Source organism: Penaeus japonicus, unplaced genomic scaffold (genome assembly GCF_977035675.1).
Source record: "Penaeus japonicus unplaced genomic scaffold, GWHDUDI00000001_assembly GWHDUDI00000012, whole genome shotgun sequence".
In the NCBI taxonomy this organism is placed as follows: Eukaryota; Metazoa; Arthropoda; class Malacostraca; order Decapoda; family Penaeidae; genus Penaeus; species Penaeus japonicus.
The window spans coordinates 37115804-37130975 of NW_028234414.1; the positions used below are offsets into that span (position 1 = coordinate 37115804).

Here is a 15172-nt window from a genome sequence, read left to right on the forward strand (position 1 = left end):
CGAGAGTTTTCTATGAGCTATTTTTGTTATGAAACACTGAGTTTCTGTTTTACTTTTGATACTATACTAAAACCGGATAATATATATATATATATATATATATATATATATATATATATATATATATATATATATATATCATTGCCCACATAACCATAGTTAGCATTACGTATCCTACGATGCTACAAGATCCATCAGGCTGGTGAGCACTTTAAATCGATTAGAGATAGCCATGGAATCCACAGTGCAGTCTTCTTCTCTCGGTCTGTCCAGGCGAAACACTCTGGGGTGGATACTGGAAGGGTAGCCGCAACCATTCCGTGATTGGTACCACAAATCTCAACTCTCCGGAAGACCCAGCAGTTCTGGAGGATCTTCCTGTTATTGATAACACGGATTTGGGTTATCAATTAGGCTTCACTTATGCATCATTATGTTTGGTATAATGCTGTATGTCAAGACGATGTTGCAAGGAGTCAGCGATCCTCAGCAAACTGGGACCTTGCAAAGTCCTGGCTCAGCTCCTGAACCATGGGAGCTGACAGAGATCTTGAAGCCAGCTCGATTGCAACCAGATGCAGAAGGACCTAGAAGCGTCTTCATGGTTTTGATAGTACCTGTTTTTGTATGGCAGTGAAACGGCCTTTATCTTGTGTCTTTGAATCTTGTCTTGATGTATTTTACAGGTTGCCTATTCAATAGAGAATCCTGGTTGGGGACTTATGGAAAAGTCGAGATATGCTGGAAACGAATGGTTGATGTGGCATTTACCCTGTTCGGCGTTAGCTCCTCTGAGTGAGTGATTATATCTCATGAATGTAATGTTACAGGCATTTTTCAAATGTGAAGATGCTGATCAAGGCAATATACTAAAATATGATATATAAAGTGATAGATTACTTGGTGAGAGGGAGAGGGAGAGGGAGAGGGAGAGGGAGAAGGAGAAGGAGGGGGAGAGGGAGAGGGAGAGGGAGAGGGAGAGGGAGAGGGAGAGGGAGAGGGAAAGGGAGAGGAAGAGGAAGAGGAAGAGGAAGAGAGAGAGAGGGAGAGGGAAAGGGAGAGGGAGGAGGAGAGGATAATTTTCATTTATTTTGTAAAGCACTACGAATATATATTCATAATCCTTATTGAGGATTGCACTTTATGTTGATGTTTTGTGAAGTCCATAGTTCAGTAAGTTTAGCTAACTATTTATCATATGTCCTAAAGAAGAAGCAGATTTATAGAATTACATCTGCTACTACTGTCATAGTATATTCATGTAAGATTGGCTCCGTTTAAGGCCTCCATTAGTCCTACTTAGAAAAGTAGCCCCGTTCATGACGTCATGACCGGCGCATCCGCCTTTAGCTTATCCTTTCACGAACGCACTTTTAACGCCGCATTTTTAAGTCATCATGACTACCTCTTTGAAAAAAGAATGACAGAGAAAAGATAATCATAAGAAATATATCAAAGAAAAAACAAAAAAAAAGTCACTGCCCAGTATTAAAAAAACACAAAATCCCCCAAATAAACAAGAGTCTTTCCGCGTGTCTCGAATCCAAAGGTAAACAAATCACGAGAATCTCTCAGAACCTTCGCGAGGATGGCGGCGCAAGGGAGTGACGATCCTTCTTCCCTTCTTTCTAACCCTTCTGGCAAGCCATGCAGGGCGTGTACGGATTTCAGGTCGTGGATGAAGCAGCAGGGAAGCCTCCAGGGAGCTTCCAAGTCTGGTAAGGTATGATGACACGAAGCAGGATCTTGGAAAGGAGGATTCGTCGGGGTATGATGTAATACCCTAATGGACTGGGGTTGACTCGGGCTTTGGGGTTTGGGGTTTGGACTGGGATGCCGAGAGTAGTTGTTGTTGTGGGTTGGGATAGATGGGGTTGTTTGTTGTGCTTGTTGTTATATTGCTTTGTTGGTAATTCATGTATATATATATATATATATATATATATATATATATATATATATATATATATATATATATATAATGTGGTGTCTTTACTGACTATGCAACATACACTGAGGTGTTTAGTTTTCACATGTTTTAAAGTACATCGCTGCCTAAGGGTCTAAACACTAATTTTGTCTTATGTATCAAATGTGCTTTGCAGATCTTGTAGTAGAATTAATCGTTGTGTGCGCACCAAGAGCTGTTCTTGAATCTAGTACCACGTCTAGCCTGTAGGAATAAAGAAACTGTAGGATACATTTATTAATGCATAAAATCTTCTACCAAGGATTGAATTTGCATAGAAGGAAAAAAAGGGCTTCTGCATACAGCTGTTTGCAGGTGTGCAATATTTTGCTTGCTGCGAATAATAAATGTTTTAGCCTGATAGGGTTGTGTTGCGAGCTGATGTGTGATCCTACAATTTCTTTAAGCATGCAGCTATAAGTCCTGTAATTGCTGTGGCATCCACATATATTCTGTCAAAGTAAGAGCTTAGACTGATTCCTTATTTAACAACATCACAAGGGATGTCAGAAAGATGTCTTCCAAGAATATGCACGGTGGAGTTTTATTAGCCTTTGCTGAAGTGCTAAAGGCAAGGAGGCCATGACAATTGAGTATCAAGTGAGTGTGGGATTACTCTTGCCTTCAGATTTTTATATCTAAGTGAGTTATTTGATCTAATTATTTTCCTCATTTTATGATATACTGGGCTGTCTCTTAGTGCTGTTACCCAAATGAGAGACAGTCAAAGTTTAGCTTTGCATCTTGCCTCCATATACCATTTCACTGTTATGTTTATGTGTGTGGAACATAAATATTTTGAGGTGTACAAATTTTTTCATAGGAACATGATTTGTTGCATGAATTACCAGAGTTTCCAGCCTGTCCAGTGCCCTTGCATTATTAATAAGATCAAAAGCCATGCATCAGAAGCATAAGGCAAAGAATATTATGAGCAGAAACAATTCTCAAAGCAAAAAGCAGCTCGTGATATCTTGTTTGTGTTGTTGTTAAGACATGCTTGATAAATCTTGCTGAAAGCACTGTGTTGCTGATGTTAACAATCAGGTATTGATGGATTATCTTTCATGTATTGACCACTTACTATAGGCTGGTGAGTTGTCAAGCAATTGACACTGTCACTGTACCTGTTGGTGCTTCAGGAAAGGCCAATAACTGTCTATCTTCTATATTCTGGAAAGAGAGCTTGTAGACCTTTCAGACAAGATTTATTAACATACAAGGAGCAGGTGCAAGCTTTATCTCTCCAGAATATTTATAATTCAGCCTTGTTTGTATTTGTTGTGCTGAAATATGTACAGGCACAGAAGCTGCTGTCATAGCTTGAGAATGTGGTATTCTAATTAACAGCTCCCATAGAACTTTAACCCATTGGTTGTGAATGGCATCATTTGCTGTCAAGGCAAGCAATAAGCCCAGATGTGGATGGGCCAGGCCTTATATGATAATACCGACACAAGGCTGTATAATGTTATTTAAGAATACCGTGGCCAAAAGGTTAAGATAACCCCCCGATAAGGAGACTTAGAGCCCCTACAAATCTCATATGAATTGTAATTTGTGTAATGTAAGTGTAAGCAATTGTTAGTAGTTGTAAGCAGTTGTTATTAGTTTTTTACAGTGTTTATCCTCCAATTTCTCTGGTTTATTCTATGCTCACCCAAACTATTGGGGCTTAGAAAATATTATGACAGTGGGTCAGCATTGATTAAAACTACCTTAAATGGACAATACACATCAAAAGCAGTTCATCAGTATCAATATTGAGTTGCTTCCAATAAGAATTAGCTTTCTCTAATTGTCAATAATGCTAGCTTTATATTTTTACTTTATTGAAATATAATTGTCAAAAGATAAGCCAAGGGAAATCCTTATTGGATGTATAGTAGCACAAGGTAATGAGTGTGTGGAATTCAGAGATTAATGAATTCTAAGATATTTTTCTTTTATGACATACTTTTCACAAGTAATAAAATAATGGACTGAATTTCATCACTGTGTCTGTGATCATCATGTGTAAGATTTGTTTTGTATATATATGTGTGTGTGTGTGTGTGTGTGTGTGTGTGTGTGTGTGTGTGTGTGTGTGTTTGTTTGTGTGTGTATGTATGTATGTGTATGTGTATATGTATATATGTTTATTATTTCTTATTTATTTGTTTGATTTATTTATTATTTATTTATTTGTCTATTTTTTTATTTTTTATTATTTATTTATATGTCTATCTATTTATCTATATATTTATTTAATTATTTGTTTATTATTTATTTATTCATTTATTTATTTATTTATTTATTTGTTTTATTTATTTATTTATTCATTTATTTGTTTGTTTATATTTATTTGTTTATATTTATTTATTTTATTTATTTATTTATTTGCTTATTTTTAATTAATTAATTAATTAATTAATTGATTAATTACTTATTTATATAAATCCACTTTGAATTTATGTTTGGGCCTTGTTGTATGTTGACATAAATAGCGATTTTATTTAGGACTCTGATTTGAACTCTCTGTTATACCAATGATAATATTTATTTATTTACTCATATTCTCTTCAACTTTTCAGTCAGATCATCTCTTGATGGATTTTGGGGTATATTGAGTAGTGAGTCTCGGGTAGAGGTAGACAAATGCAGAATTGTATGTAAATCAAAAATTATAAGTTTGTATATATATAATTATATATATATATAAAATTAATGCATATATATATATATATATTATATATATATATATATATATATATATATATATATATATATATATATAATATAAATATATATATATATATATATATATATATATATATATATATATATATTATATATATATATATATATATATATATATATATATATATATATATATATAATATATATATTATATAATATATATATATATATATATATATATATATATTATATATATATATATATATATATATATATATATTATAAATATATATATATATAATATATATAAATATATATATATATATATATATATATATATATAATATTATATATATATAATATATATATATATATATATATATAATATATATTATATATATATATATATATATATATATATATATAATTATATATATATATAAAATTAATGCATATATATATATATATATTATTCACCCACTCCTACAGGCTAAGAAAATAGAGCTCAACTTGATGCAATCAGCATCTGCAGTTCACAAAATCTCTCAGATATATAGGTATCACATCATACAAAAACATGTAATTTATTATGCACTTAAACAGATTACAGCACTAAGTAAAATGCACTCAAGGGGAACCTACATGGCTCCACACAGCATAAAAGAAACAAAACTTTAAAGTCCTCAGCTATCCAACAACAAAATACATAAACAGAATTGCGTTAAACAAATAGATAAAAAAAAAACTAAAGCAAAGGTCTCTTCAATACCTATATGCATACATAAACTCATGAAAAGAGTAAATAGTCCCCGCTCCAACAAACATGCACACGCACACGCACACGCACACGCACACGCACACGCACACGCACACGCACACGCGCACGCGCACGCGCACACGCACACGCACACGCACACGCACACGCACACGCACACGCACACGCACACTCACATGTATTCTAATCATTTTCCCCAACAACCCATTTTATATAAAGTTGGGAAATACCAGTATATTTTGGATAGAATGGCATCTAGCTTTGTAAGATTGGTGGAAATAGATTGCTTGTTTTGCTTATATTTATTTACATATTTTTTTATTTGTTATCTGGATGGTCATCTTTATGTTACTATCAGATTTTTAGCAGAAATGTTCATGTTTTTCCTTGAATTTTTCAGGAAGGGGAAGAAAGGAACAGTTCATCACAGAACAACCAAACGGATAACTCAAGCACATCTAACTCTGCGTCAGGAGCTACTTTGAATGGGAACGTAAAATCGGCCACAGTCGACCCAGACGATACTGATGTTCCTCTAACAGGTACAGAACATAGTGAGAGCTCTGTGTAATGGTTTAAAGTGTGATTATATATACGAGTATAATCTGTATTACCATTGCTGTGTTAATTTTGTGGACATATAGGATAATTGCTATTTTTCATGTTTAATTACCATTTTTTTAAAGATATATGATGATTTTCTATATTAATAATTATTATGTATTTTTGTTTCACAGTAAAACCAAAGTTGAGTCACTTTGTCTGTTTTTCTTTGTTAAAGAACAGATCTAGAGAATTAATTGTAGCATATTCTTAGTTCACCTTTATCTGGAATTGAATATTTTTTTCAGTAATTCTTAAATTCTTAAACAGAGTACATTGTAATAAATGCAGAAATCAGGGAATTGTAGCAGAATTTTATCTATTCTGATGAAGATATAACATCAAAACACATTAGTTACACATATTGCTTTTTAAAGTTACTGATTTAAGAAATATCTTAGTTTGAATGATATATATTAATCTTCTTATACATTAAAAAAATAATTTAGGGTCTCAATGCTAATAGTACAGAAAGATAGAAGGTACAATGCAAGTTTTCCTTTGGTCATTGCTAATGCTCAAGGACAGGTTTTACTGTAACTTATTTTTGAGAAGGATCATACTGGAGTTTTTTTCATTAAAGTGACCTTTCCAGATATATAGAATAAAGTATCTTTTCTTAACAGGGAATGCTGCCAAATATGGATGTCCTGCGGATAGTTTGTCTCTTGGACGAGGATCATGGAGACTTTTACACAGCATGGCTGCGTACTATCCAGAAAAACCTTCAACGGACCAACAGAAGGACATGTCCACCTTCATAACAATATTTTCAAAATTCTATCCTTGCCAGCCATGTGCAGAGGATTTTAGGGAATGGTAAGGATTCTTCACATATTGACTTTATACTAAATTATATATTAACCCATTGGACGCGGTTTTAATAAAATATGTATGTAGTAAGATGGCAGGTTTACATTGTCTGGCACGATGCGAAAATATGGTGGTGAAAGTTTAACCCCTCCAGGAAAGGCATATCCTATAATGTTCAGCCTTGGTTGGGCATCATAATATGTGTGTTTCCTATCATTTTCTAGACAAAGGCTATGATATGAGAGTCTGTATATGATGTATTAGCAGACAAACTATTTAGGATTCAGTATGATAACTAGTATCTCAACAAAAATGATCAGCGCAGTATGAAAGTGATCCGACCCTGTGAAAGATGTGTAAGGGTTGATATTTTACTTTAAATCCCAGTAGCTTTAATTGAAGGTGAGTTGTCTTCAAATGCTAGTCTTGAGGATTTTAAAACTTCTTGACAAATAGCTGACATTCTTATAACCAATATTTTTTCATGTTTTTGTGATTTGAATGAAATGTTTTTAGATATTGTAGAATTTTAGGTAAGATAGAAGACTAGATTTTGTGAAGTTTAAAAGAGAAGAAAGTAAATGAAGATCATCATTTAATTATTGATCTATATTCACATTTTTAGTTTAAGAGAGAAGAAAGTAAATGAAGATCATCATTTAATTATTGATCTTTATTCACATTTTAGTAATAGTTATATTTTATTCTGTTTCTATTCTGTGTCCTATTTGTCTTGCTCCCTATTGATTATATGATTATGTAACTTTATTCCATCTTGTGTTTGTTTTTAACCCATTCACGCCGGGGCGATTCTGGCTCTGATTGATCGTAATGCCAGGGTTTTCGAACGCATAAGCCTAATGCCTCGAGATTCTCAGGTGCACAAGCCGTGATCCTGGGCTGCCCGCTCGCTCACCCTGAGCGCCGACTTTGCCCAGATATCTCGTCACTGGTGTCTGACACAAAAACCACGAAATGTATCAGCATGTCATCCGGCGCGAATGGGTTAAATATACAAATATGTATTGCCATAAGAAAACAGATGGGTATAAACAAAAGTTGATATTGATTTGTTCCCTCTCCTCAGGTTGAAGAAGAACACGCCAGATGTGTCTTCACAGAATGGACTCTCGCGCTGGTTTTGTGAAGCCCACAATGAAGTTAACGGAAAGCTAGGGAAGCCATTGTTTGACTGCAACTTAGTCAATCAGAGATGGCGTGATGGCTGGAAAGATGGGTCTTGTGATTAGTTTTTTTGTACATGCATTCTTTTAATACTTAATAGATATCCAGGTTCTCGAAGTTGAAAGGCTAGAGTGGCCTACTTGTGCAATAGATTATATGCCTGTTGATGCACTGTGAATATTTTATTATGTAGAGAATGTTGATGGCAATTGTGATTCATTCCAGTTACATAGTAATAACTTCTGAACGGCTACAATACCAGATAACCTGGACACCAGAAACAGGACAGTTAAAGTGGTTTAGAGGTACTTTTATTAATTATAGAAAGCTTATAATATATTCTTTGAAGAAAAGAGTGAAGTATTAGATAGGACGACTGTTGGGTCAAGACTATGGTTTTTATGACCAAGTTAAATTAAAGTTAAAAAGAGCAATTATAAGACTGTATTTTTATTTATTTACTTTCTTATGCTTGGGTGTCAGAATAACTGGTGTTAATAGTGTCAAGGTTTGTTAATCAGGATTAGAACAGCCAGGTCAAACAGAAATGCACCAGAACAAACATGGGTTTATTACAGGCACAGGAGAACACATCAGCAGGGCAGGACATGATGGGCAGAAGTCAAATATCGGAGAGGAGAATGGTGGGTCACACACACAGGGTTGTTTAGTCAACTAGTGGAAATTTGCAAAAAATGCCCCTTTTCTGCTAGGTCATCATGTCAATTCTGTGCATCCTGGTCCTTCAACACTATACCTCAACCAATCACAGGTGTCCTGCCCTGGAGGGGGTTAACTTCCACACTCTGAGGTCAGGGCAAACATTGACATTGCCAGTGAAGAGGATAGGGTGGCGCTTGCCTTTCACATCCACCAATCAGGTTGCCTACTACCTCTGACGTACGGCGCAACCTCATTATGGGTCGAATCCTCTTCTACCTGTCTGGTGCCCTGCATCCCCAAACACAGCGTGATTCTCTTACATAGAGCACAAAATATACAACACTTAATTAACATCTACAATTCGTCAGTTAAATAATCTTGCATGGAGACAATTAGATACTGGTAAGAATACTCAAGCTAAATCTATCACTAATCTTTTCCTCAGTGTTTCTTTTGCACAGCTGAAATAGCTAATTGTATTTGTAAAGTTTTCTATAGTAGATATATTTCATGTTTGGAGATACTGAAAGAGCACAAGGATGATTATTGATAAGTATGTGATAAGCTTGTAAGAAATGTCATACAGCTGTGAATATGAGTTTCAACTTTTAGTGTAATTGTTTATATTGTTGAATACTTGTATAAGACCATAGCTATTTAATGTATGTTTTTTTATCAGAGGAAAACAGTTAACCAGCTCATTGGTTGAAGTGGAGGGCTTGTATTTTGAAACAAAATGTGTTGTAATATATTAGTACCATTGCAAAAACACTAGTGCTATTTTCAGTTGATTGTAATTATTCTATGTAATTATTGTATAGATATGTATATATTGTTGAATATGATGTTTTAAATTACAAGGTCTTGGAAGAACAATCTGTAATTCCCCTTTTGCACAGCCTAAACAGTAATAACCCAGATGCATATGATATGCAGCTGACAGGGCTGTTTTGACTCCAAATGGTCTAATTGCTGGGATATTTCAAACACTTAAGCAGGCTATTTGCCTGCTCTGGCCATGGCCAAGTGCTACGCGCCTGATCAGCAGGCACACCAGCCAGAAGGAAAACCACAACAAAATATCTTGTCCCTGGTGGCTGGTTCTGCCACCATATCTTTTCACCCAACATTAATGTGTTAAACAACATGAGGAATATTGCATCTAGATTACTTTTTCAAAATATTTCTGGTTACCAACATGCAACATGTGTCCTGTAAACAAATATTTCTGTTGATGATTCACACAAAGCATTGATGAGTTTTGCTTTATATTTAATAATACAACTACTTTCCTGGGACAAAGCCTATTTTTTAAACAACTCATCAGACCATAGAGGGAATGCTGTCAGAAGAAGAGTCTTTAGTTATTCTATAGAAGGAAAACTCTTTTTCCATAATTCAAAATAGATTCATTATGCAGGTCTCCGGCCACGGAGCCAAACAAAGAGATAGTCTACTAATATATTGGTAATTAAATACTAGGCTTTATCTGCTCTCCAATAACTACTGAGTTTCTACTTTACTACTGCTTCTGTCATTTTAATTTAGACCTATAAAGGAGAAACATGAATTCTAGCCTTTGAATGTAAAAACCTCCGGGCGTTCGAAGTTAGGACAAATCCTATTTGAATGGCCGCACAATACTGTGCCGCGGGCAACTGGTTGAATGCGCGGTAGCACAAACCCCACCACCACCCTATAGGTGGGTTGATTTAGACCTATAAAGGAGAAACATGAAGTATGTGCCTTAAAATTGAAAAAAGCCCTTCATGATGACTTTGTTGATAGTCCTAAAGACAAATACTATTTTGAATGACAAAACACTACCATGCTGATAAAATGGTAGAGAAACACACTATATGCTAAATAGGTTTAATGAAAAGGTTTGACTCCAGGTCAGGGAGGTATGTGAAACACCTATATCAATGCGGCATTCTATTATTCCATCTTATATAGTAATCTCAGATCATCTGACTTTGTTGTTGAATTTCTGAACCAATGCCACCGAATACCCACGGGAATTGTCTGTAAAGCTTCGCTATTATTACTCCAGTTTGAGTAGATAGGGTTGTGTTGGGTCGTGTGGTCTATTTGGTTTAGTGCTGCACTCTCGGGTTATTCCCTAGGGCGGCACAGATTTGACTCCAGGTCAGGCAGGTATATTATACACCTATATCAATGCAGCATTGCATGATTCTATCTTGTATACATATATATATATATATATATATATATATATATATATATATATATATATGTATAGATGTATATATGTATATAGTTATAGATGTATATATGTATATATGTATATATGTATAGAGGTATATATGTATATATGTATAGATGTATATATGTATATATATATGTATATATATATGTATATATACTTATATTATATATGTATATATATTTACATATATATTATGTATATATATGTATATATGTATTAATATGTATATATAATGTAATATATATATATATATATATATATATATATATATATATATATATATATATATATGTATATATACAGTTATTATATATTTATTATATATTTATATATATATAGATATATGTATGTATAAATAGATATATAAATATATATATAAATATATATATAGATAATAGATATTAAGATATATAAGCACTATATATATGTACATATATATTACAATATATTTAAAATATATATATATATACTATATAGTATATTAATAAGAATATAGATATATATAGTATATCATATGTATATTTATGTATTGTATATTCTATGTATCGTATACAGATGTATGTATACATATGTAGATGTATATATAATTTATATATATGTATATGTCTATGTATAACATATATACATTATATACATATATATATTGTATATTATGGTATATATATGTAGTACATAGGTATAGATCTATATACATATATACATATCATATGTATATATATGTATATATATATATATATATTCATATATATATATATTATATATATTAATATAATATATATTATCTATATATAGAATTTTTATAATATATCATACATACATACATACATTCATACATACTATTTACATCATTACATACATATTATATATATATATATATATATAATATATATATACTATATATCTATAATATATATAGTAATATGAATATATATTATTATATATATAATATATTATAATATATATATATATAGGTTTAATATATATATAAACCAATATACATATATATGGTATATATATATATATCTATATAATATAAAATATATATATATATTATAATAGATTATATATAATTATATAATATATATATATATATATATAGAATATATAATATTGATATGTTTATAGATATATATATATGATATATAGAATATATATACTATTATATATATATATTATATATATATATAATATATATAGATATTTATATATTATATATAATATTTAAATATATACATATGTATGTATATATAATATATGATATATATCATATCGTATATATAATATATATATATAGATATACATTATATAATATAGTATTATATATATATAATATTTACTAATTAAGAATAGTATATATATATAAAATATTTATATAGTATTATAGATATAGAATATATCACTCATATATATAGATACTATAATTTTATATATATATATATGATAGATTATATATATAATATATATATAAAGTATATATATATATGAATATAAACTATATATAATTATGTATATATGATAATGTATATATAGATATATACATATTATATATATCATATATATATATATATATAGTATAATATATATAATATATATACAACATAATATATCAGACAACTAAAATAATATATATAATATAGATGAAAAATATTATATATTAATTTATAGATATATAATAATATAATATATATATATATAGATATATATATATATATATAGAGATATAATGATTTAATAAATAGAATAAATATAGTATATATAATAAATATATTGTATATATATATAATATATAGTATTATATATATATATAAATATATATATATATATACATACATACATATTATATGTGTGGGTGTGTGTGTGTGGTGTGTGTGTGTGTGTGTTATGTTATGTGTTGTGTATGTGTATGTGTATGTTATGTGTATGTGTATGTGTATGTGTATGTGTATTGTATGAGTATGAGTATGAGTATGATATGAGTAATGAGTATGAGTATGTGTATGTGTATGTGTAAGTGTATGTGTATGTGTTTGGGTATGGTGGAAGGTGTATGTTGTAGGGTATGTGTAGGTGTATCAAACCACACACACACCCACACCCACACCCACCACACACACACTCACACACACACCACACACACACACACACACAACACACACACAACACACACATTACACACACACATACACACACACCAACAACCCACACTCAACACAACACACACACACACACCCACACAACCCACATACACAACACACAACACTCACATCACACACACAAACAACACACACACTCCAACACAAATACAAAAACCCCAACACCCCCACACACCCAAACCACCCCACCCCCACACACACACACACACACACACACAAAACAACACACACACATACAGACACAAATACCCACACCCAACACACCCAACACACACAAACACACACACACACACACAACACACACACACACACAAACACATACACACTCACACACACACCACCCCTCACCACACAAACACACACACACACACACACACACACACAACACACACACACCCAAACACACACACACACACCAAAACACACCCACACACACACACACACACACACACAAACACAACACGCAGACAAACACACACACATACACACAGACACACAAAACTCACACACACACAAAACCACCAAACACACAACACACCACAAACAACCAAACCATATATACTCACACACACACACACACACACACACACAACACACACACAACACACAACACACACACACACCGCACACACATACATACAACCAAACCCTATACACACCCACACACCACACCACACAACACACACACACACACAACTCACACACAAACACACCACACAAACACACAAACCATAACACCAACAAACACACACACAACACCAAACACACACACAAAACACACACAACACTCACACACACATACATCACACACACATACACACACACCCCAATACACACACACACAAACACACACACACACACAAACACACAACCAACACACACACTCCCCCACAAAATATACACACACCAACACACACACACACACAAACAACACACCAACACATACAATACACACCACAAACACCCTAACACACACAAACCCACACACACACACACACACACACTAACACACATACAAACCCACACACACAAACCCACACACACACCCAAACACACATACATACACACACCACACAACAACACACACACACACACACCACACAACAAACACACCCACACCACCCACACACATACACACAACACAACACACCACACAAACACAATCACAAAACACACACACCCACACCACAACACCCCCACCCCACACACCTATACACACACACATACACAACACCCCAACCCACAACACACAGCACACACACAAAACCCCCCACCCCACACCACACACACACACACCACACACACACACCCACCCACACACACACCCCCCACACACACACACACACAGCACACACAACACACACACACTACACACACACACCAACACACACCCACCCACACCACACACACACACACACCAAAACACACACACACCAAAACACACACAAAACCAACACAACAACACACACACACACACACCACACCCCACACACACACTCACACTCACACACACACACACACAACACCCCCACCCCAAAAACCACAAAACAACAAAAAAACAAAAATATATATAAAAAAAATATAAAATTAAAAAAAAAAATAAAAATAATTAAACGAAAAAAAATAAAAAAATTATAAAAAAAAATTTAATAAATTTTTAAAATATTAATATTCATTTTTAATGCTTTTTTAAAAAAAACCAAAAAACACCACACCCCCCAAAAAAAAAAAAACACAGGAACACCCCCCCCCCCCCCCAAACCCAACCCAAATTATATTTTTTATAAAATTAAATAATTTTAATAAATTTTAAATATATAATTTTAAAATTTTTTATTTTTTTATTTTTAAAATTTAAATAATAAAAAATTTTTAATTTTTAAGGGGGTTAAAAATTTTTAATAAATTTTTTAAATTAAATTTTTAAAAATTTTTTTTATTTTTATAATTTAAAATAAAAATATATTTTATTATTTTAAAAAATATATATATCGACCTGGGTTTTGCACTTACCTCGCGATCTGCAAGTGCTATCTGAAGGCTCATTGCCATTGCCACCAGGAGAAATGCCGCTATAATACTGCGCATTCTAAAGAACACAT

At 32.5% G+C, this 15172-nt stretch overlaps 1 protein-coding gene across 1 annotated transcript; it reads left to right on the top strand.

Moving 5' to 3' along the window:
• The first annotated feature begins 1554 nt into the window (after nucleotides 1-1554).
• On the top strand, nucleotides 1555-9557 carry Alr (Evr1_Alr domain-containing protein Alr). The gene is made up of 4 exons (XM_086542778.1): nucleotides 1555-1723; nucleotides 5824-5965; nucleotides 6653-6845; nucleotides 7927-9557. The coding sequence occupies exons 1-4, from the start codon at nucleotides 1589-1591 to the stop codon at nucleotides 8087-8089; spliced, it is 633 nt and encodes a 210-aa protein (XP_086398904.1). The 5' UTR covers nucleotides 1555-1588; the 3' UTR covers nucleotides 8090-9557.
• The last annotated feature ends 5615 nt before the right edge of the window (nucleotides 9558-15172 follow it).

What these genes read in the sequence shown, in the direction of transcription:
- Alr (XM_086542778.1), top strand. Translation starts at nt 1,589, where the DNA reads ATGGCGGCGCAAGGGAGTGACGATCCTTCTTCCCTTCTTTCTAACCCT. An exon ending in GAGCTTCCAAGTCTGGTAAG is followed by an intron (nt 1,724 to 5,823) that starts GTATGATGACAC and finishes TGAATTTTTCAG; the next exon opens with GAAGGGGAAGAAAGGAACAG. An exon ending in GCAGAGGATTTTAGGGAATG is followed by an intron (nt 6,846 to 7,926) that starts GTAAGGATTCTT and finishes CCCTCTCCTCAG; the next exon opens with GTTGAAGAAGAACACGCCAG.